Source organism: Sphaerodactylus townsendi, linkage group LG03 (genome assembly GCF_021028975.2).
Source record: "Sphaerodactylus townsendi isolate TG3544 linkage group LG03, MPM_Stown_v2.3, whole genome shotgun sequence".
In the NCBI taxonomy this organism is placed as follows: Eukaryota; Metazoa; Chordata; class Lepidosauria; order Squamata; family Sphaerodactylidae; genus Sphaerodactylus; species Sphaerodactylus townsendi.
Genome location: NC_059427.1, coordinates 161,168,920 through 161,193,183, shown reverse-complemented (window position 1 = coordinate 161,193,183; position 24,264 = coordinate 161,168,920). Strand labels below are relative to the sequence as shown.

The window sequence follows — 24,264 nt, the reverse complement described above, 5'->3', positions numbered from 1 at the left end:
TGTCCCCGATCCCTGTTCCCCTTTCCAGAGGCGGAGTGAGGGGAAACTGCGCCAGGGGTGCATGTGAGCTGTGCGCCCCTGCTGCTGCATCGTCCACCTCTGCCCCAAAATGCCCCTGCCACAGCCTGGCCACACCTCCGCCGCTTCTTCGCATTGGGGCGTCGCACCCCCCTCCCCCCGGTAGCTACACCACTGCCCCTTTCCTTACATTCCCTGTATTGAAAGTTAGGGAGAAAACCCCATTTCATTTCACACCAATTTTTCATTCTCTCCCTATTGCTCAGTCACAAGTAGGACGAGATGGCATCGGGGTCTCCCCATTAAACTACAGTGCTGCTGTCAGATAGAGGAGGAGGAGGAGGAGGAGGAGGAGGAGGAGGAGGAGTTTGGATTTATATCCCCCTTTCTCTCCTGTCGGCAGAAGTAGCTGGGCCCAAACTCCGCCGGTGCATTTGCCTTCCCCATGGCTAGCTCCCTTCCCCCCTTCTCCCACTTACCTTAGGCTCATTCCACACATGCAGAATAATGCACTTTCAAACTGCTTTCAGTGCTCTTTGAAGCTGTGCGGAATAGCAAAAGCCACTTGCAAACAGTTGTGAAAGTGGTTTGAAAACACATTAGCCCTAGTGTCTTGGAAGGGGCCTTAGTTCTGTTCCTTTTGAGAACTTTTCCAAGCTGCAAAGGCCTGTTCTCAGTAAGCGGCCTGATAGAACTATACTTCAAGGAGACCTTGAGGCCAAGGTCTGCAGAGACTGTAGTTCCCTCAGGGGTGTTGTTTGCCTGGGAGCTCTTAGTCTTTACAGCCTAAGGATTCTCAAGAAAAGGCTGATTGAGAAGGAGGGTGCGGGGAGGAGGGAGGGGCCTAGGGCAATTTTCCGCACCCCCAGGCATGCGCCTGGTGCACAGCACACCCCGCCATCCCCTTGTAGCTTCGCCACTCTCTTTTCCCTTCCCCCCTCACAACAAACACCCTGTGAGGTAGGTGGGGCTGAGAGAGCTCTGAAGAACTGTGACTAGCCCAAGATCACCCAGCTGGTGTGTGTGGGAGTGCACAGGCTAATCTGAATTCCCCAGATAAGCCTCCAGAACTCAGGCAGCAGAGCGGGGAATCAAACCCGGTTCCTCCAGAATAGAATGAACCTGCTCTTAACCACTACATCACTGCTGCTACTTCCTTAACCATCTCCTTCCTTGGCTGTTGGTGCAGTTCAGAGCTGGATGCAGACCAACAGCAGCAGGCAGATCTCCCTGGGTCACGTTGAGCATTTAGGGGACATCCTGAATGCTGCTGGCCAGAAATAAAGCTTTCCAAGCAAGGAGGAGGATCATAACATCAGTTGATTTGTTATGCTGCATACTGAATTTTTTAAATGTTTTAAATGTCTTTAAATGTTTTAAATGTATTTTATGTAATTTATTGGGCACGATATTGTATTGTGAACCGCCTAGAGCCCTTCAGGGATAAGGCGGTCTATAAAATGTAATAGACAGACAGACAGACAGACAGACAGACAGACAGACAGACAGACAGACAGACAGACAGACAGACAGACAGATAACTGGTCTTCAAGCGCTGCCTTTCCTGAGTCCTTCTGGGGTGTTGCCACAACCTATTTCTTATGCAGTAAAACACACTTAAGAGCCATGCCACTCGGTTTCCAAGGCCACAGGGATGGTACTGGGGACAACTTCAGTTGAGTCATGCTGTTTTTAAGTGACTTTTGTTTGCCTCGGGCTGAGATGTGCTCACAGAAGCGTCGAATTTACCAGAAGGGGAGGGGCTACAATTTTCTATTAGATGAATGAGCGAACGAATGAACGAACTGCCAAAGGCTTTCACTGCCAGAATCTCTAGGATGTTGTGGGTTTTCCGGGTTGTATAGCTGTGTTCCAAGTAGCATTTTCTCCTGACGTTTCGCCTGCATCTGTGGCTGGGGGTGCATTTTTAAGGCTAGCAGCACCATGATTTCAGGGTACCATCCATAGACTGTCCTTATGATACCACCCAAATTTGGTGATGTTTGGTTCAGGGGCAGCAAAGTTATGGACTCCCAAAGGGGGTGCCCCATCCCATTGTTTTCAATGGGAGCTAGCCTGAATGGGGGGCTACCCATTTTGAGGAACATGCCGCTGGCCCTGAACATAACTCCTGAAACCTGGAATGGCATCATAGAATAGTTAACAGATGATACTCTGAAAATTTGGTGTCACTAGCTTTAAAATACACCACTCAAACACCAAAATTTACTTAAGATTCTTTGTTTTTTGCAGTGACTTTGTCCATTGTAACCAATAGAATTTCTGAGTGTTTAGGCAGGCTGCACAGCATGTTTGAAAGATAGAGGCACCAGACTTTCAGAATTGGCTCAAGGAGGGGAGCCTCCCTGGTAATAGCATGCAGGTTTGGGGAGACCTTTGCTTCTGGGGGTTCAATTTTATGGGGCCCCAAATTTGAGGCTTATTTTGTTTCCAGGCTCACTGCACATGAAAGTCTGTGGGCTGAGTTCTCTCAGAACTCTCTCAATTTGCCCCACTCCAGAAGCCAAAGCTCACCAAGCTTGGATGCTGTGCTCAAGCTTCTTGGAGCCACCTTGGAAGTCTGGCGCCTCTATCTTCAAAAGTGTGCAGCCTGCCTCAGAAATTCCTCATTAGCCACAATGGGCCGAAAGTCACTGCAAAACAAAAGAATCTTGGGCAGAATTTCTTGGAGTGCCTGGAGGGATGTATTTTTTTAAAGCTAGTGAAACCAAAATTTCAGGATATCATCTGGTAACTATTCTTGATGATTACCACCCAAGTTTGGTAGAAGTTTGGACTTCAGGAGGACCAGGTTATGTAGTCCCTCAAATGGGTAGCATTCCATCTCAGGTTAGCTCCCATTAGCAGCAATGGGGATGGAGGCATTCCATTTGGGTGCGTCCATAACTTTGCTGCCCCCCCCCTGAACCAAACATCTCAAACTTCGGAATATTATCATCAGGGCAATCTCTGGATGATGCCCTGAAATCATGGTGCTGCTAGCTTTAAAAATGCGCTCCCTGCAGGCCGAAAAAACACCAAAAATACCCCCCAAAAGCCCAAATACCTTGCATTCACATTAGTTCATATTTGGGCAGGACATAATCAGAGTATTTTTTTTTCTGAATGTGCCCAAATTTGCCCAGATTCCAGCCGAATCTGCTATTTGTTTCATTTGAATCTCCAACCCTCAAAAGTGATGCTGTTTCAGGGTGGGGGAGAATCCACCCCCAAACAGCATCACTCAACCCTGTTTAACCGGGGACCCCAGATTCTCCCTTTAAGGTAGATTTAAAAGAAGAATTTGAGCTCCCTAGTTTAAACACCATTGAAAGTGATGCTGTTTGGGGGTGGATTCCACTGGAGGTGTTTTGTGAGAGATGCTGCTGACATTTGTTTGGTAAATGTTTTGCTGGGGGTGATTTGTGAGAGATTTACATACTTAATACCCACTTGCACTGGCTTGGAGTTGTTTCTCAGGCTAACAACCTACCTCATAGGGTTGTTGTGATTAGGAAATTAGGAAAAGAGTTGGTGGGGAAAGAGCCATGTATGTTTTGATGGGAGCGTGAGGTGTTTTGTGAGCTGGTACAAAAAATCATTGTTTGGTCATGGTGGGGGAGGTTGGCCGCCCATTTGCTGGGCGGGGGGGTGCCAAACTCAGGTTTTGTCCCCGGGCGCCCGTTTGCCCAGGTACGCCCCTGCCCAGAGGCCTAGGAAGATGTAATGTATCGGCATAGTATTCGTGCGGATCCCAGCAGGGCTGCCTTCTGAATTTGACAGATGTTAATTTTGTCAATTCGAAGATGTTTCAAGTGCTGCCCTAATGTTTTTGGGTGGTGCCCAGCGTGCTGATTACCACTGGGATGACCTCAGCTGGTTTGTGCCATAGACGCTGAATTATTATTATTATTGTTATTATTGTTATTGTTGTTGTTGTTGTTGTTGTTATACCGCCCTACCCCCGAAGGGCTCAGGGCGGTTTACAGGCAACCAAACACAATAAATTACAACTAAAACAATCGAATAATCCCAATTAAAACAATAAAAACAATAAAAACAGTAGCAGCAATAACCTTTCCATAATTAATAAATTAATAAATTTCCTTTGCCAAGAATGGTGTTTCTTACCCAGATCTGCAGCTTGACTCTCTTTTCATTCCTGTATACCGTCTTGACCTTGAAGTCGATGCCCACGGTGCTAACAAAGGCCGAGGTGAAAGAGTCATCAGCGTATCGGAAGAGGAAGGAGGTCTTGCCCACACTGCTGTTGCCAATGATCAGCAGCTTAAACATGTAGTCGAAATTCTGGTCCGCAGCATCTTTAGGCGCCTGCCGGGTATCATTTGCAGAAGCCATCTGTGGGACAGAAAGAGTTGCTTGTCGGCAGGGGTATCCCAAAGACCCAGACCACTCTTCCCAAAACTCACACCTACTGGTTGCCACCTTGTGGGAGCCCCCTGTCCCATGGCCATGGTTCTCTCCGCACAGAGCACCTGAGGAAGTCAAAGGCACCAAAAGATTGTTCTCAGTTTGCCTGCCTCACCTCTTCCAGGCTGCTGAGTTTCCAAAATGCAGGAGCTGGCAAAGCTCCTAGTCTTTCCAGTTTAAAAGTCATGTCTTAATTTGAAGAACAAAACCATAGAAACAGAAATAGAGAATCTGGATTGCAAGTTACTAGACATATACACCTCTAACTCACAACCTGCTGGTAGCGGCAAGGAGGAATACAGCCTGGGGGTGGGGGGTGGGTTGTGGAATAAATCCAGCCAGGCAACCTCACTGAGGCCTGAGCCAGTTGAGGAAACTCTAAAACACCAGCGGTGGAAAAAGGTGCCTGCAGGGCATTCCAGCACAAAGCAACTGGAAGAGATGATGCAGAATCAAGTGCCTTCACTTTCTGCAAAGTTGACTGGAATGCTGGGCTCCTCTCCACACTGAAAACTAGCCCCAAACAAGGCATTTCTGAACTACAGATTATACTGAGTTTTCAATCAATTAACCTTTATTGGCATAATTACACAGTAGCAAAATACAGTAACCTCTTTATGCACCATTGTTGATGACTAAACATAAAAATTTTGCTACCGGCTCTAAGATCTCCTTACAACCTTCATTCAAAAGGAACATAAGTATTTGGTTAGCAGCGTGCTCTTCAAGACCCATCAATAAAGGTTCTAAATATTTGCTCCTAGGCCTGTTATAGAGGGGGTAATACAATAAAACATGAAGAACCGACTCTTCACACCCAGTTCCACAGGAACACGTTCTTTCATGATGGGGGATTCCCAAGCCCTTCCCCTGTCTAAGAGCAGAGGGTAACACATTACATCTGGCCAGAGTCAAGGCTCTGCGCCAGTGGTGGGATCCAAAAATTAGTAACAGGTTCCCATGGTGGTGGGATTCAAACAGTGGCGTAGCACCAATGGGGCTGGGCAGGGCACGACGGGGGCATGGCATTAATAATTTCTCTGTTGCTGTAAAAAAACTCTTACTGTAAAAAAAAAGTTCCTAATTTCCAGCTGCTATCTTTCTGTCCATAATTTAAACTCATTATAGCAAGTCCTATTGTCTACTGCCAACAGAAGCAACTACTTCTCCTCTAATTGACTGCCTGTCAAATACTTAATACTTTCAAATACTTAATTTTGTTTCTAGAAATCAAAAGAAGGATACTTTCCTTAAACAAGGAACTTTACCATATTTCTAAAACATGTTTTTAAAACAGCCCAACAGGGAGAATTATCCCGTTTTCTACCTTCGCTAACCAGCCACATAGGAAACAACAGGACTTTATGATTTTTGGACCTAATGGAATTTCTAACGGAAAAGCAGGCCCAATTAGTAACCCCCTTTCGGCACACACAAATAATTAGTAACCCACTCTTGGGAACTGGTGAGAACATGCTGGATCCCACCTCTGCTCTGCGCCATCTGTCCTCGATTGAATTCTATTGAGTTTTTGATCCATTTCACATTGAACCATCTCACAGGGTTCTCTTTGGTGGTCCAAAATCTAGACCTTCTCCTAATGACACAGGCAGAATTCCTTGTTGGGGCACCTTTGGAAGGCACCCAGAAAAAGCACCTGGTTTCTCCTTCCGTGTCAACCCTTTCTTCTCCAGCAAAGAATGACACATCCTGACACATCCTAGTTAGCAAACACTTCTGTTTGACTTTGCAAATCCACCTCGTGGGAGCTCCACGTCAACCTGAGCCCAAGATACTTGGGAGATAAGGAGAACTGTGCTCGGACATCATTTCAGAGAGAGAACACAGTTGATGGCGTTTTTTCCCCACAGGCAATAATCTGGATTGCGGACTGAGCTGCATGAACAGAATTCTCACCATGTCTGCATGGTCTGCACCTCACCCACCCTCACCCGATCAGCCCGAGGCATATTGGGGGGAAATGACACCTGGGGCAACACCTGTTCTCAGTGGCCCCCACCCCCGCCTCCCTGCGCCCCACTTACTTCAGCCGGCGGCAGCTGTCCCGGGCAGTCTGAAGGAGCAGCCAGGCCAGGAGCCTGCCATGGGCCTGCTGGGCACCCCCATGTGATCCAATGGGGGCACCCGGGGTCAACTGACCCCCCCAATGTCCCTCTGGCAGATACGCCACTGCAATCAGCCCACACTCCCTGGCACAGTTAGCTGGGCCATCCAGCATCATGAAGGTGGGAGGGGGACTTCTCTTTCTCTCAGCGTGGATGTCCCCCAAGGGTATGAACAGGTGGCAGGGCAGGTAATAACTTGGATTAGAAACGTCAGACAGGCTTGGGGAGTCCCAAGCTCTAGTTGCCTCCAAGGCTGGGAGGGAAAGACATGCTTCTCTCTCTCTTCTGAAAGAGGCAGCATGGTGTAGTGGCTAAGAGTGGTGGACTCTAATCTGGAGAACCAGGTTTGACTCCCCACTCCTCCACATGAGTGGCAGACTCTGATCTGGAGAACCAAGTTTGTTTCCTGCTCCTTTGCATGAAGAACTCTCTCAACCTCACCAACTTCACAAGGTGTCTGTTGTAGGGAGAAGAAGGGAAAAGGAGTTTATAAGCCGCCTTGAGTCTCTTTACAGGAGAGAAAGTTGGGGTATAAATCCAACCTCTTCTCTTCTTCTATCCTTTGGGTGTCCAAACACTTCCTATGGCCTTTGGTGTCCTCACTCAGCTTACATCTCCAAAAGAACATACTCCGTCATGTTCTAACCTACCATGCACCATAGACTAACATATCAAACTAGTCAACCCATCAGCATCACCCAGAAACCGTACCAGTAGAGAATGGTGTCTGGGGCAGCATCTGCCCCCGTGTCCTCTCGCGCCCCTCACCAGCTAACTTACCCCTTACAGCTGATTTGCTGGCTGGTGGCAGCACGCCTCTTCAGGGAACACTCGTCTTCCCTCTGGCTCTTTGCCGCATTCAGAATGTTGGAGTGCTAATCCCCCCTCCCTCATGAAACCATAGAGCTGTGGGCAGGAGAGTCTGGAGGTCTCAAGATAATTAAGGGGAGGAGGCGCTTTTTCCTGCTGCTACTAAGAGGCTGGTAGCAGGGGGGTTGCGCCCCCCTCGCGTAGCGCCCGGGGGCATGTGACCACCCTTGTCCCCCTGGCAGATAGGCCACTGGCATCACCACAAATTGCATGCTCGCCAGTTCCTGTCAGCACTCATTCCCGCAGCAGTTAGCTTACTGTGATTTTATTGATATTGTCAAGTCCTGAGTGTTTGGTCTTGCCATAACCCTGCAGGTGGGAGCAAGGGATGTGGAACCCGGAATTGCTCTGATGGGCTGCCAATTTCAAGCCTGTCTGCTTTTGTTTTGCTATCTTGCTGTTTGGGCTGACCTACATTCTTTGGAACAACTTTTCCATGGGACCTTCTGAGAGAATGGTCACCTGGGCTCATTTGGGAGGTGCATGGCTGTACCTGCTTTCAAGAAACTGTTTCTCAAGGATGGCTAATTGGACCTGGGGGAGGGGCTCCTGGGTTTTCTGACGGATTCTTCCTGCCTGAACTCAGACTGAACAATGATCTTTTGCCAGTGTACATGTCTATCAATTCTCTATCAGTAAATCAGATTTCATTCATAATGGAGTCTGCTTTATTCGAGAATAAGTTTGAGCAATATAGAACATATTCGGTCAAATTTGGATACGGCTTTATTTGGGTATAAAATTATTGATATACCCGAATAAGCTGAATACCATATTTGGTATACCCGAATATATTCAGATATCCCGAATAATTCAGGTACATCAAAGGGGTGGCATGCAAAGGAAGGGGAGGGAGGGAGGGAGGGAGGGGAGGGAGGAAGAGGTGGAATGCAAGGGAGGAGAGGAAGGGGGCCCGGCATCTGGACATGGCCCACCCACCCTAGTGGAGGGAGGGGAGGCGGAGAGGTGGCATGAACAGGAGGGGAGGGAGGGGGAAGGGGAAGGGGGCCCGCCCCCTAGCGGAGGAGGGGGTGGGGAGGGAGGGAGAGGAGTGGCATGCAAAGGAATGGGAGGGAGTTAGGAGTGGCATGCACCAGATGGCATTTCACCAGATGAGCCACAGCAACATGTGGCCGGGTACAGCTAGTTGTAAATAAAAAAAAGTTTGATTTTTTGTTTAAACTTTACAAGCCTCAGGTACCAGTTTCTTATTTTATGAAATTAGGGGAAATATTATTTTGGTGTCCCTACAGAGCTGCTAATCTTCCTGTCTGTGAAGTGCCCAGTTGACAACTATTCTTACTGTTTAATTTATGAAAGTGGGAAAACACCAAGTGTATACACAAAGCTTAAATTACCACATTCACTCTACTGCATTGCATGTCGACAAACGCAAGGGCCGTTCAGTCAGAGCATAATTGACCGTTAGAATTTTGGAGGGAAAAATCTCCTCAGGGCATGAGTCTGTGGGAAGGGGCTTCAGGGCACCAACGACCCTCCCTCTTGTCATAAGGATGATCATAAGACAGCAGACATTGAAGGCTGTAGGGGATTGTCTACTTATAATGTTTGGTGTTGCTTTTTAAAATAATTATTACAACCTACAGAGACCTCCTAATCTCTATCTGTCTTGTTGCCCCGGAACATGGAACAGGCAGAAATTCTGAGAATGGTGTAATGACAGGCCTGAACTCATTTGGAGGGTGTCTCATAAATCAAACAAAACAAACAAACAAACAAAGTCTTGCCATACCAAATTAATATTTTCCTTCAGGGCGGCATGACCCCCTGTGTGTGTTAAGTGCCATCAAGTTGCTTCTGACTTATGCCAACCCTACGAATTAATGACCTCCAAAACTGGTAAATCTATCTCATGACTGTATTCAGCATTATACAGCATGATCAACAGTTCCTCCCCTACAGCACAATCCATTAGTTGTTCTAGATAGCACGCAACATCCACAACTTCACTTCCAGCAGGCAAGACTCCAAGTGGCCAAATTCCCATCACAGATCTTTCTTAAGACACGCTCTTGAAGATCAAATGCCCCCCAATAAATAACACCCCCCCCTTCCCTGGAAGGACTTTCTCAGTGTGAGAGCATGTCTGTTCACTCAATAGAGAATGGGTTCCTTCCATTCCATTAGCATGAACCCTTCTCAGGAGGAGAAACTGCATATGTACAACTTTTACTAGATTTGCGTCCAGTAGCACTTTCTGCCGGGCCTTTGGGGAGGCTGGCTGGGGACATGCCGTTCCTTGCATGCTTTGACATATGCGTGCTTTACCACCCGATTACTACCATCATGGCCCAATCCTCTCCCAGAAGTAAATGGAAGAGGCTATATTAGTTATGGGTCACTATCTGCATTAAGGAGCCGTGTGGTATAGTGGTTAAGTGCTTGCACTGCCACTCACACGGTCAGGAGTTCAACCCCCCTGTGGGTCAGATATCCTGGCAGCTGGCTCATGGTCAACTCAGCCATCTATCCATTTCTTGGTCAGTAAATGAGTACCTAGCTTATAGCTAGGGAGTAAAGAATAGCTGGGAAAAGCAATGGCAAACTACCCCACAAAGAGGCTTGCCTATAAAATCACTGCTCGCAGTGGTACCCTAGGGTCAAACACGACTGAAGGGGAAACTTTACTTTATCTGTATTAGTTATGAGTGCCACTTGTTGTTTTATCTATTGTTTAATTGGTTGTGTTGATTGTTATGTTTTAATCTGTATATATTGGTATTTATTGGGGGTTTATAGTGTTTTATGGAAGTTATTTGTATACCTTTGGACGTGGGCAGTATATCAAGCCCAATTAATCTATATATATATATAAAGCTAACTGTGTGTTTGTTCCTCACGCCCTAACGCGGAAACGGCTGGAGCAAACGCCCGGAAACTTTGAGGGAACGCTGCTCATCCAAGCGAGCATGTTTTGCGCTCCTTGGAAGCCTCAGGTACCACACCTGAGGCAGGTAAATCCAATAGGCAGGGGTGGCATCCAGTGCGCATGCACGACTCCTCTGAGCTGTTGGACAGCCAGGGGCCCACCGCAGCAGGAAAACGCGAGTGGAGCACCAGAAGGAGGAAGTGAGCCAGCCGCCATGGGAAGACGTGGAGGCCCAAGCGATTGGACCCAGTCCCGGTCCCGAGCTGAATGGCGCCGGAGGGGGGGAGAGAACTGAAAGGTCAGGCGACCACTGCCGGAGGGGTATTGTGGGCGGGAAGGAGGAATGAGCTGGTCTCTCCTCCGGGAAACGGAATTCTGAGCCACAGCAACGTGTGGCCGGGACGCTAGTAAAAAAATATGGATTTCCAAAAGCCTTTTGACAAAGTTCCTCACCAGAGACTGTTGAGAAAACTCAGCAATGAAGGAATAAGAGGGGAAGTCCTCCTATGGATTAAAAACTGGTTGAGGAACAGGAAACAAAGGGTGGGTATAAATGGGAGGTTCTCACAATGGAGAGATGTAGGGAGTGGTGTCCCCCAAGGATCCGTATTGGGACCAGTGCTCTTTAACTTATTCATAAATGACCTGGAAGTAGGGGTGGGTAGCGTGGTGGCCAAGTTTGCGGATGATACCAAATTATGTAGGGTGGTGAGAACCACAAAGGATTGCGAAGAGCTCCAAGCGGACCTTGATAAATTAGGTGAGTGGGCTAAGAAATGGCAAATGCAGTTCACTGTAGCTAAATGCAAAATGATGCACATAGGGGCAAAAAATCCAAACTTCACATACACGCTACAGGGGTCAGTGCTATCAGTCACAGACCAGGAAAGGGATTTGGGCGTCTTAGTTGATAGTTCCATGGGAATGTCAACTCAATGCATGGCAGCTGTGAAAAAGGCAAACTCTATGCTGGGGATAATTAGGAAAGGAGTTGATAATAAAACTGCAAAGATTGTCATGCCCTTATATAAAGCAGTGGTGCGACCGCACTTGGAGTACTGTGTTCAGTTCTGGTCACCACATCTCAAAAAGGATATTGAAGAGATAGAAAAAGTGCAGAGAAGGGCAACGAGGATGATTGAAGGATTGGACCACCTTCCTTATGAGGAGAGGCTGCAGCGTTTGGGACTCTTTAGTTTGGAGAGGAGACGTCTGAGGGGGGGATATGATTGAAGTCTATAAAATTATGCATGGGGTAGAAAATGTTGACAGGGAGAAATTTTTCTCTCTTTCTCACAATACTAGAACCAGGGGGCATTCATTGAAAATGCTGGGGGGAAGAATTAGGACTAATAAAAGGAAACACTTCTTCACGCAACGTGTGATTGGTGTTTGGAATATGCTGCCACAGGAGGTGGTGATGGCCACTAACCTGGATAGCTTTAAAAAGGGCTTGGACAGATTTATGGAGGAGAAGTCAATCTATGGCTACCAATCTTGATCCTCTTTGATCTGAGATTGCAAATGCCTTAACAGTCCAGGTGCTCAGGAGCAGCAGCAGCAGCAGGCCATTGCTTTCACATCCTGCAGGTGAGCTCCCAAAGGCACCTGGTGGGCCACTGCGAGTAGCAGAATGCTGGACTAGATGGACTCTGGTCTGATCCAGCAGGCTAGTTCTTATGTTCTTATAGACCAACAAGCTTTCAAGAGTCAAAACTGCCTTCATCAGATATTCTAGCTCTTCTACTCAAGATTGACATGGCAACTCTCCTGAAACTATCTCCATGGTTCAGCCCAATGTAAAAGAGGGGGAATTGTGGAAAGATGGTTCCCAGTTTGAAAGACTCAGGCTGAGAAATGAATAACTTATTCATGGCCAACGAGCCAAAGGACTCACAGCCCACAACCTTGGCCAGATGGATTAACCTGGTGGACACCATTCACAAGAGGTCTTTCTGTCTTCTGTTTGTCTTTTCATGCTGAGTTGAATGCAAATTTGTTTCAAAATAAGAATTGCTTGTAAACTGCTTTGGGGTCCCACTGAGAAATGGAGGATAAAAAACACTCTAAATAAATGAATGAAACTAGCAATGAGACCACTGTGCTTCAAAAGGCTTCTGCCCAAAGTCATACTTTAGGTTAGCCACCCTTTCCAGTAGCACCCCAGCAAGTAATGGTCTTATGGCTTATGTTTTTATTCTGTGCTGGAATTTTTATGCCGGATTTTAATTCCTGCATTATAAGGTTTTGTTTTTATTTGCCTCAGGCAGGTTCCAGGAAAGGTAGCAGAAAAATGGACTATTCAAATAAGTAATGGCCACATGCACACCCCTTCCTCTTGGCAGATTTCAGCCTTCCAGCTCACCTGACTGGTTTGGCTCCCTGTGGCAAACAGCCATTAATCAAAAGCTGCCTTTCCTGTTCTCCCACCTTGGCACAGTCTGAAGTCCTGAGGTGTAAGCAGGTTATATTTTGGATTTCTCTACCAAGTCCTTGTTTTTTTTTTCCTTGGAACCTCAACCAAAATGAATTAAAATTTACTATTTGAGAACCATATTCTTGATCTCTCCTTATAATGGGGGACTTATTTCTAAATCCCTTCTGGAAGTCCTACCAGGGGCCTGGAACATGGGGCGTTTCCCCACTTGCCACGACCCCCCTAAGCCGCGCGCTGCTCTCAGCACGTGTCATTTCTGGTGCGTGCCCGGGCTTCCCCACATCATCAAAAGGCGCCGTTTGGAAGAGCGCCAGGAATGACGCGTGCTGAGGGGGTGCGACAGCAGCAGCGTTGGGGCGGCTGTGTTGTCGCCGCCCCTGTAGTGGGGAGTGCCGGGGGACTTGCCTACAGTAGCGCGCAGCTACTGGTAAGTGGGAAAATGCCCATGGAAGGCCATCTGCCAGGGCCTGGGCCTGCTACGAGCTCTTCCGGACAGCCCCAAGTGCTGCTGTCACTCAGGCTAAAGAGGAGAGACCTGTGTAACGCTAGGCCAGTGAACCAACAATGCAACCTTACCCAAATGAGGCTGATTCCTTAACCCAAAACGCACATTGTGCCAGTGTAAGCTTTTAGCAGTCAAACAGAACAATGCAGGATTGTTCTCCACTGTGGCTTTTCCTGGCACGGACATGTTGAGAAAGGGAAGTTGCCCTGGTTTAATTTCTGCTTCTACTGCTGCCCCAGGGCGACTCTAGTGCATTTATCCCCAGCCCAGTCCAGTGAGAGAGGCGAACAGCTTGGCCACTGCTGCCGCCACCACCACTACCCTCTTCTTGCAGCAGCTGAGCAGCTTCTGAGCTCAGCAGTACCCAGGAGTCAACAGAGAGAGGTCCTCACCCCACCAAGCTGACTGAAGAGATTCTGTGAAGGAAAAACAGGCTTTGTTTGCTCAAGGCAGGCCACTTCCACCTTGCAGGGGACACAGATGAGTAAGTCAGCTTGCATTGGGGGAAGGGGCCACAGGTCCTGCACATCTAGCCAGATTGAAAATGCTGGGGGGAAGAATTAGGACTAATAAAAGGAAACACTTCTTCACGCAACGTGTGATTGGTGTTTGGAATATGCTGCCACAGGAGGTGGTGATGGCCACTAACCTGGATAGCTTTAAAAGGGGCTTGGACAGATTTATAGAAGAGAAGTTGATCTATGGCTACCAATCTTGATCCTCTTTGATCTCAGATTGCAAATGCCTTAGCAGACCAGGTGCTCAGGAGCAGCAGCAGCAGAAGGCCATTGCTTTCACATCTTGCATGTGAGCTCCCAAAGGCATCTGGTGGGCCACTGCGAGTAGCAGAGTGCTGGACTAGATGGACTCTGGTCTGATCCAGCAGGCTACCGTGTTTCCCTGAAAATAAGACAGTGTCTTATATTAATTTTTGCTCCCAAAGATGCGCTATGTCTTATTTTCAGGGGATGTCTTATTTTTCTGTGTTCTGTTCGTCGGGCGTGCTTCCAAACAAAAACTTTGCTACATCTTACTTTCGGGGGATGCCTTATATTTCACACTTCAGCAAAACCTCTACTATGTCTTATTTTCAGGGGATGTCTTATATTTGGGAAAACAGGGTAGTTCTTATGTTCTTATCCAGTCTACTCAGCCGAATAGGGCCTTTGTGTTGCCTGCTGTCACCAGCAAGACCTCTCGGCAGCTGTCAGGCTGGTTCAGGACCATAGCCAACCTGTCCAGGTGACCACAGCTTGCATTGGGGGATACTAACAGGGAACTAGACGCAGATTAACCCCCAGGTTGCATTTCACTAAGGAGTTGGCCACAGCTAAGAGGAATTATCCCCAAAGGACCTCTACAAGGAGTGTGAACTGACGCATCTCTCTCTCTCGGGATCCTTTCCCATTCTTCCCAGCATTTTTCTGTTCCACTCCCTTCATCTGAAAGGAGGGAAAGCTTCTCAAATCCTGGCAGTGAGAAAAGGGACTTTTCTGGCAATCACAGGCACTGCAGGGAAGGGGTGAATGTGCTGCCCAGGCACATACACATAAGCCTGGGGATGCAAAGGTGTAGGAGTGGAAATGTTAAGAACATAAGAACAAGCCAGCTGAATCAGACCAGAGTCCATCTAGTCCAGCTCTCTGCTACTCGCAGTAGCCCACCAGGTGCCATTGGGAGCTCACATGCAGGAGGTGAAAGCAATGGCCTTCTGCAGCTGCTGCTCCTGAGCACCAGGACTGTTAAGGCATTTGCAATCTCAGATCAAAGAGGATCAAGATTGTTAGCCATAAATCGATTTCTCCTCCATAAATCTGTCCAAGCCCTTTTTAAAGCTATCCAGGTTAGTGGCCATCACCACCTCCTGTGGCAGCATATTCCAAACACCAATCACACGTTGCGTGAAGAAGTGTTTCCTTTTATTAGTCCTAATTCTTCCCCCCAGCATTTTCAATGAATGCCCCCTGGTTCTAGTATTGTGAGAAAGAGAGAAAAATTTCTCTGTGTCAACATTTTCTAGCCCATGCATAATGTTATAGACTTCAATCATATCCCCCCTCAGACGTCTCCTCTCCAAACTAAAGAGTCCCAAACGCTGCAGCCTCTCCTCATAAGGAAGGTGCCTCCAGTCCCTCAATCATCCTCGTTGCCCCTCTCTGCACTTTTTCTATCTCTTCGATATCCTTTTTGAGATGTGGCGACCAGAACTGAACAATAGCACTCCAAGTGCGGTCGCACCACTGCTTTATATAAGGGCATGACAATCTTTGCAGTTTTATTATCAACTCCTTTCCTAATGATCCCCAGCATAGAGTTTGCCTTTTTCACAGCTGCCATGCATTGAGTTGACAATTCCCATGGAACTATCAACTAAGACGCCCAAATCCCTTTCCTGGTCTGTGACTGATAGCACTGACCCCTGTAGCGTTTTATGTGAAGTTTGGATTTTTTGCCCCTATGTACATCACTAATGTTGAGGTCTGGGAAACTGCTACTCCCCCCACAGCCCCCAAACCAGCATGGCATGGCTGCTGTGATACACTGCTACAGTGGACCTCAATCCACACAACTTCAGTTTCATTCATTAGGTAAACTTTCAAGCCCATGCGGAGGATGACTCTTGGCTCAGATGTGAATTCACAAGAATGGCTTTGGATGCCCTGGGGCTCTACCACACCCAGCAAACCAGACTGTGCCCTTGATCCTTCTGATCCGGGCAGACTCTCAGTCTGCTACACAACTCATCTGCTTGTGGAAAAAGGTGCCTACAAAATTACATCCTCAGCTCTTTTTTATTCTTTAAGAGGCTGCCATGGGGTGCTGTGTGGTTTCCGGGCTGTATGGCCGTGTTCCAGTAGCGTTTTCTCCTGACGTTTCGCCTGCATCTGTGGCCTGCTGTCTGAAGATCCTCCGAAGACGCCAGCCACAGATGCAGGCGAAACGTCAGGAGAAAATGCTACTGGAACACGGCGCTGATTAATCCCACCCAGAGGAGAGCCTTGGCTACTGCAAGATGTAATAGAACGTGCTAAAAGAGTTTGTTCATGTGATATGACTACGGTTGAAACACTTGACCATTTTCTGTTTCTATGCCCTAAATACAATAAGATACGCATGAAATACATGAATTCCATTTTCTTGCAATGTTCTCAGTGGCATGAGTGTTATAAGATACCCAATCTCCTGAACAGCTCTGATGTGCTCTTTTGTGAGACTGTTGCAAATTTTATACTGGAAATTAGTAATTTTAACTGCACTTCTTAACCTTGTTTTGTTTTAAAATTTTGTCCAGTTTTGTATGCCAATAAAGGCTTGTGTTGTGATAGTACTGGAACACGGCCATACAGCCCGGAAACCACACAACAGCGCAGTGATTCCGGCCATGATTCGTATTGTATTCGACAATACAAATGCTGCAAAGCCGGAAGGAATGCTGCAAAAACATGAAAGACAACAGAAGCCCAAGAAAGTAGACTCAGGTACAGCTGCAACTCACCGGCCCAGCAGCCCCCAAACCTCTGACCAGGCTGACCACGTGGCTCAGCAAAAGAATGCTTGGGAGGAGGAAACTCGGATGGAGCTTCTCGGCTTCCTCCCATCTCACCATTATCGGCAGGAGAAAATGAAACAATAAGGCCAAGCATCCTTTCAGGCAATCTTGGGGTCAGGAAGGTCATGGGGGGGAGGGGGGAGTCAGCAATATTAGTTCAGGTCCAACCAACCAACAATTCCCCAGAATTGGGTTTTTTTACATTGGGTTTTAGAATATTTTTGCTCTATTTTTCAAACTTAAAAAAAAAATTGGGACTCACATGCTACACTTAATTGTTACTCACACGCCCTCACCTATTGACCTTTGCTCACAGGTATATATACTCCACTTGCTTTCCTTTCCTACTATCAGATCCTCTGAAGATGCCAGCCACAGATGCAGGCGAAACATCAGGAGAGAATGCTGCAAGAACACGGCCATACAGCCCGGAAACCACACAGCACCCCAATTCCCTGCCATTTTTTAAAACTCACATTATTCAGGAGCACAAAAGGGTATTTTCACAACCGCGCCCACATTGAGAGATCTTCACGATGGTCGCTTATAAGTCAACGTTTGCAAAAAATGCTGAAGGACGGGACAAATTCCAGGAACCAAATTGCAGCCAAATCCAGGGTTGTCCTCCCTTAGCAGCCAAGCAGAACTCAGCTCTGTGAAGATCTTTTTTGCTTTGCCGCTTCTCTGACTGCACCCAGCCACCAGAGAGGCAGCAGGAAACCTCAGCAACACTCAAGGGGGAGGTTTTCATGAACTGAGTTCAAATTAGCACGGGCAAAGCCTGCATTAGATTCCCTGCACCCTTTTCTATCCCACTTTAATGACATTTATCAGATTTTTTTTTTGCCCACGTTTTCATGTCTTCTAAACAGCTGTGTTTGGGTGGAGGGGACGGTGGGGGGGGAAGGGAATTGGCTGGCCATTTGCTGCTGCCTGTTATATCACCCATATTACACCCATGCGTACTCCAACTCACTAGGTGAGTATCATTTTAACATTATCTTACTATCACAAATATACAAAAAATGTTTAGTAAGTACACCGTCAGGTATGGCTATAAAACCTCTAGATTAGGTTTTTATTTTGGCAGTCCTTTGTCAAGCCAATAATTGTTGTACAAAGTATTCTTTTTCTTACTCCTCTAGGAGCACAGCTGTTTTTTCTTCTTTAAATAGTCCTCTCTGGATATCACATGAGATCCTGATATCCAGAGAGAAGGACTATTTAAAGAAGAGCCATTCAAGTGAAACTTGAAATTCAGTTTGGAAACTATCTAGTGTAAGAAAAAACAGTTGTGCTCCTAGAGGTTTTATAGCCATACCTGACGGTGTACTTACTAAACATTTTTGTATATTTGTGATAGTAAGATAATGTTAAAATGATACTCACCTAGTTAATGGAAGCTATCTATGGAGTGTAATATTAATGACGAGCCACCTGTTGTACACCTGCCTTGATTATTATGGTGTTATACCACCCAGCCAGGAAACTGGGACTTTGCCCTCCAGATGTGCCTAGAAATGTAGGGGAGGTGAAGGGCTACTCTCTGTGCATCACACTTGTACCTGCTCTTTCCAAGCAAAGGCAGCTGGGAAGTCAGAGGGGTTGGGAGATGCCAGGAGGACCATGGGGGTAAGCTCCATCCAATGGAGACAGACCGTGCCATGGAGACCATCAGCAGGTCTAGAAGGGGGCAGGGGCCAGGGGCCACCGCTGATTGAAAAGGAAGGCCTGAGAAAACACTACCAAAAAACTAAAGTAGTTGTGGTGCTGTGTGGTTTCCAGGCTGTATGGCCGTGTTCTAGCAGCATTCTCTCCTGACGTTTCACCTGCATCTGTGGCTGGCATCGAAGATACAGGCGAAACATCAGGAGAGAATGCTGCTAGAACACGGCCATACAGCCCGGAAACCACACAGCACCCCAGTGATTCCGGCCGTGAAAGCCTTTGACAATACATTAAAGTAGTTGTCTTCGCCAGAAAAAAAATCCTTCAGTGTTCAGATGGACTCTGAATGTTGCAGAATTACAACAAGTGAAGGAATTTTCATATCTGAGCATTCCATTTTCATCTAATCTAAAATGGAAACCACATCAGCCACTGATAAGGAAAAAGACAAAAACCTGTGTATTAAGCTACTGAGGTTTCCATAGTTGTGTGGGGGTGAGGTCAGCTGAGAGCGTGATATTTAAGTGAGTGTCTGCGTAGTTTCGAGCTCTCTGCCTGACATTACCTTGGAAGCCGTCCGTGTTTTTTACTTTGTTGCTCACCTGATGATTGAGACATAACAAACAGCATATTACTTTTTTTTTCCAAAAGGGGGGAATGATGTTCAAGTCTTCTTGAAGACTTGCTGTTCAAGTCTTCAACTTAAGAGTTGTCCCTGTTATTCTTTATGGAGCAAATTATTGACCTTCTTCTTTTATTCTTTCTGCAAAATCTCCACCTTATCCAAACACAAATGTCAGGCTTAAAGCAGATTCTGTACCCATGGTGAGAGACAGTGTGATGTCGGAGTGGCACACCCTACTTGATCCTCAATACCCAAGAGCAGACAGAGAATCATAGAGTTGGAAGAGACCCCAAGGGCCATCAAGTCCAACCACCTGCAATGCAGGAACACACAGTCAAAGGACTCCTGACAGGTGGCCATCCAGCCTCTCCTTAAAAACCTCCGAAGGAGGAGACTCCACCACACTCCAAGGGAGTGCATTCCACTGTCAAATAGCCCTGACTGTCAGGAAGGTTTTCCTGATGTTTAGGTGGAATCTCTTTTCCTTCGAACCCATTACTCCTAGTCCTAGTCTCTAGAGCTGCAGAAAACAAGCTTGCTCCCTCACCAACATGACATCCCTTCAAATATCTAAACACATCTATGCCTTGCTCACGCCTCTTAACCTTCTCTCCACCCAACTTCGCCTCCCCAACTCCCTGAGCCCACTGCCTCCTGGGAGCTGAGATTCCCAGACCTTTCACCATTTGGGCTGCCCTCCTCTGGATCCGTTCCAGTTTGGCAATATCCTTCTTGAATTATAGTGCCTTTTCAATGTCCTGCATCTCAGCAGCGCACAGCCAGTCTTGCCATACAAGTCTCTTGTGAGGCTGGGCGGGGGGGGGGGGGGATTTTCCAAAAAACGTGCCTTCCCAAAGTGTCTCTCTTTTTGTTTCTATTATGATCCTAGGCCAGTGGTGGCGAACCTTTGGCACTCCAGATGTTATAGACTACAATTCCCACCAGCCAATTGGGCTGATGGGAATTGTAGTCCATAACATCTGGAGTGCCAAAGATTCGCCACCACGGTCCTAGGCCCAGATGAAGACAGCTATAATGAGGGGGCCACATACTTCTTTTCTACATATACTGAGGTGCAGCTGGCAGAGATCCTCAGTTTCCAAGAAGAAGAAGAAGAAGAAGAAGAAGAAGAAGAAGAAGAGGAGGAGGAGGAGGAGGAGGAGGAGGAGGAGGAGAGTTTGGATTTATATCTCCCCTTTCTCTCCTGCAGGAGACTCAGAGGGGCTTACAATCTCCTTGCCCTTCCCCCCTCACAACAAACACCCTGTGAGGTGGGTGGGGCTGAGAGAGCTCCGAGAAGCTGTGACTAGCCCAAGGTCACCCAGCTGGCATGTGTGGGAGTGCACAGGCTAATCTGAATCCCCCAGATAAGAACATGGAATCACCATGATGCAGCCCTGGAACAGCCGCCCAAAATGACAAACTGTTGTGAGGGATTTTCCAATCCAGAGAGCGGGAGCTGAACCACCCTCTGGAGCCAACACAGCTCAGGGCTGACGAGGGTCCCCAACCCTGTTAGCACAAGTGACAAATGTGCCAGCTGAGGGGCAACTTATGCGGGTGTTGCACAGTGTTGTGGTGCCCGTCCCAGAAGCCACTGCTCGTCCCTAGGCCACAGGTGCAAAAAGCTGACCCAGCCTAGCTGGGGGAATTCCAGGGACGGGTCAGGGGGTGGAGCTGTCCTTAATCAGTTAGCACTGCCTGTTAAGCCCCAGACCCCCTCCATGCTTTTTGTGACATACCTCCATTATCCCCTACGGCAGCAATGGCAAACCTATGACACGGGTGCCAGAGGTGGCACTCAGAGCCCTTTCTGTGGGCACACGTGCACAGAGTTCATCATGTGGGGGTGGGATGGAAAATAACCCCCCCCCCACACACACACACACACATCTAGGCTAGCCTGGGCACGATCCTTTACCTAGGAGTAAGCTCGGTTGCTGGCAATGGGGCTTGCTTCTGAGTAAACCCTCCTAGGATCGTGATTCACCCAGTGGAAAAGTTGCACAGTTGCTTCACCAAACTTACTCCTGAGTAACGTGCACCTTGGAGCCAACCGTTTTTTGTAAACCAAAACCTCAGTATTCAGGTTAAATTGGCATGTTGGCACTTTGTGATAAATAAGTGGGTTTTGGGTTGCAATTTGGGCACTCGATCTCGAAAAGGTTCGCCATCACTGCCCTACGGGGGATTCTCAGAGGGGTTTTTCTCTTTTTCTTTGAAAAGAACAGGGCTGCACTGAAGCAGCATGATCCCTACCTGCCAGCCCACTCCAGCTTGGGCTATTAATCCCCTATTCCACTGCAGTCAGACCAGCGTGTGGTTTTTCTTTGATGGGATGCAGAGGAACCCAGCTTGCCACAAATTAACCCTGGTGAAGGCACAGGGAGGTGGTCTCGAGGTAAACAGCGGGAAATATGAGGCACTGAATGACATGAGTGCCGCTTCTGTGCAGTAATAACAGCAGATGGAAGATAAGCTTAATTAGTGGGGTGTTGTGGGGTTTCCCGGGCTTTGTGGCCGTGTTCCAGTAGTATTTTCTCCTGACATTTCGCCTGCATCTGTGACTGGCATCTGAATGCCAGCCACAGATGCAGGTGAAGCGTCAGGAGGAAATGCTACTGGAACATGGCTTTACAGCCAGGGAAACCCCACAATACCCCAGTGATTCTGGCTGTGAAAGCCTTCGACAGTACATTAAACTTAATTGCTTCAGGAGTTTGGCTAATTTGCAATAAAGAATCATATTTCTTCATGTGTGCGAAGGCGATTGTTGCGATTGGTTGCCAGTTTTTGTTTGGTGTAGTTTTTGTTTGGCATTTATGGATCTCATCAGCCTATACTATAGGTTGCTTGAGTTATTGTTATTAGTATATTAGAGCTCTTTAATAAACTGTTGCTATTCTGCCTGGGTCCTCAAGCCTTATTTGGTCACCTCCAGGATATTCCTTGTGGAGGAAAGAAGCCCTCTGGAGCAGAGAGGGTGTTCTGAGTCTCTTCTCACATTATGGGTAAAATTTTTTAGTAGTAAATGATTGTTGTTTTAATTAATAGGTTTGGTTTGAGAATAGTTGTGTTAGGGTTAGGTGGTTCTTTGTTGTGGTCACGGGGTCTTTTGTTTCTATTCTGTTGCTTATATTTTTCTTCTTAATTATATCATATCTTTTAAATAATTTCTGTTCGTTTAATTATATATTTTTCCATCTGGGGCCTGCGGCTCTCCAGATGTTCATGGACTACAATTCCCATCAGCCCCTGCCAGCATGGCCATCAGCATGGCTGATGGGAATTGTAGTCCATGAACATCTGGAGAGCTGTAGGTTGCAGACCTCTGGGTCACTCTGGGCATTTTCCTGCACAGGCAGCCAGCCTTCCACTTATGGGTAGATGCATGGCTGGTGGTGAGGAACCATCTACGGTGGGGGAGTGTCGGGAGGCCCCAGGATGGTGGCCAAGGGTGGTGGCCAAACCAAACCTTGACAACCACAAGAAGAACCGCATCGATTCAATTTCAACCACACAAACCAGTGCGGCAGGAGGGGGGTTTGTGCCTCAGGATAGGAGAGGGGAAACCTGGGTGCAAATACACTCTCTCTCTCTCTCTCTCTCTCTCTCTCTCAGGCCAGCCCACCTCACAGGGCCGTCGTGGAGGCCCGACTGTGGGGCTTCCCTTGAGCTCAGTTCAGAGTGCCCCGGCAGAAGGTCTTCTTCATCCTGGAGCGAAGAGCTGCCCCCGCGTGGCGTGGCTGCCAGAGGAGACAAGAAGCGACCCCCACGCAAAAAAAACAACAACCCCACACACCCTCTGCAGAGAAGCGGCGGGCACGGGGCGTTGCGGAGACTGGACGGGGAAGCTGGCGGCTGGCGGGCAGCCGCGCCTTTCCTGCCTGCCTGCCTGCCTGCCTGCCTGGCGGCCCCCTCCGCGTCCCGAAGCCGCCGCCGCCGCTCCCCCCTCCCAAGAAGCTTCGGGCTCCACGCTTACCTGCCTGCCCACTTACCTGCCCGCCTGCTGCGGCGGGCCGCGGGGCCGCGGGGCTCAGAGAGCGGAAAGAAGGCGCGCTCCCCCCGGGCACCCCCACGTCTCCGCTCGGGCAGGCCGGACTGGCAGGCAGGCAGGAAGGCGCGGGGGGGGGGGGGCGCAGGGGCTGTCCCGCCCGCCCCTCTCCCTCCGGCGCCCCCGCCGCGGCAGAAGGAAGAGCTGGCCGACTGGCCGTCGCCTTACCTGGCCCGGGCGCGTTGCTCTGCCGCCGCCGCCGCCTCCCGGGGGAGGTGGGGGGGTTCCTTGGTAAGGCGGCCGAGCCTGGGGAAGGAGCCGGTCGCCTCCGCGCCGCAGCAGCCCTCTCGGCCTCCGCCCGCTCCGCCGCCGCCGTTGGGGCCAACCGAGCAGACGCCGCCCTCCTGCGGCGCGCCCCTCCCGCCGGCCTCCCTTGGCCTCCTGGTGGCCCGCCCCGTCCGCCCGTCCGCGGTCCTGCTGCTGCGGCAGAGGGCGCCCCCGGGCACCTGGGCCAAGGCGGCAGCCAAGAGAACGCCGCGCTTCACCGGGAGGTTGGCGCTGCAGCAGCCTGCCCAAGGAGCCCCGACCCGGCTAGGCTGCAGGGCCCCCTCCCTCCCTCCCTCCCTCCGGCAGGCTGGACTTGGGCAAGAGGAGGGGGGTTCCAGCAGGGGAGCCAGAGGCCTCCTCGCCCAACTCCCCCCCCCCCCGCTCCTCTCCCCGTTCCCCCGGAGTGCCAGCCACTTGCTCTAGGAAACGGGAGCCGGGGCAAGAACCGATTTTGCCCCCCCCCCCGCCAATCTGTGGCAGCTTAACTCCTTGCCTTGCAGACCCCCCCCCCTTCCCCCAGGTCAGTCACTGTCAGTCAGTTGCAGCTGGACAGCATTTGGACAGCAGCGCTCACCAATCAGGAAGCAGGTACAGCTACAGAGAGATTTTGGGAAGGAGGGTGGTCGGCTGTCAGATGTCAGAGGGGCAGTTTTGCGGGGTCTGTGGCTGCCGGTAGGGAGGCTCATTCACTCTGGGTGTGGAGGGGGAAGGAGAAGCAAATGCCCCCCCATGCGACCCAGGTGAGTGATACCTTCCCCCCACCCCATACGCCATTGTGGTCCACAACACCTCCCTTCCAATCCCGACCCTGGCAGAGAGGGCA

The 24,264-nt window shown here is 48.9% G+C and overlaps 1 protein-coding gene across 1 annotated transcript in view; it reads right to left on the bottom strand.

Annotated features, from left to right (window-relative positions):
• Nucleotides 1-23,659, bottom strand: part of RAB3D (RAB3D, member RAS oncogene family) — a 35,989-nt gene extending 12,330 nt beyond the window's left edge. Inside the window, exons 1-2 of the mRNA XM_048487579.1 lie at nucleotides 23,343-23,659; nucleotides 4,150-4,377 (exon numbers count right to left, since the gene is read on the bottom strand). Coding sequence (XP_048343536.1) covers nucleotides 4,150-4,377 — 228 coding nt within the window. The 5' untranslated portion in view covers nucleotides 23,343-23,659. The remainder of the gene's footprint in view (nucleotides 1-4,149; nucleotides 4,378-23,342) is intronic.
• Nucleotides 23,660-24,264: the final 605 nt, after the last annotated feature.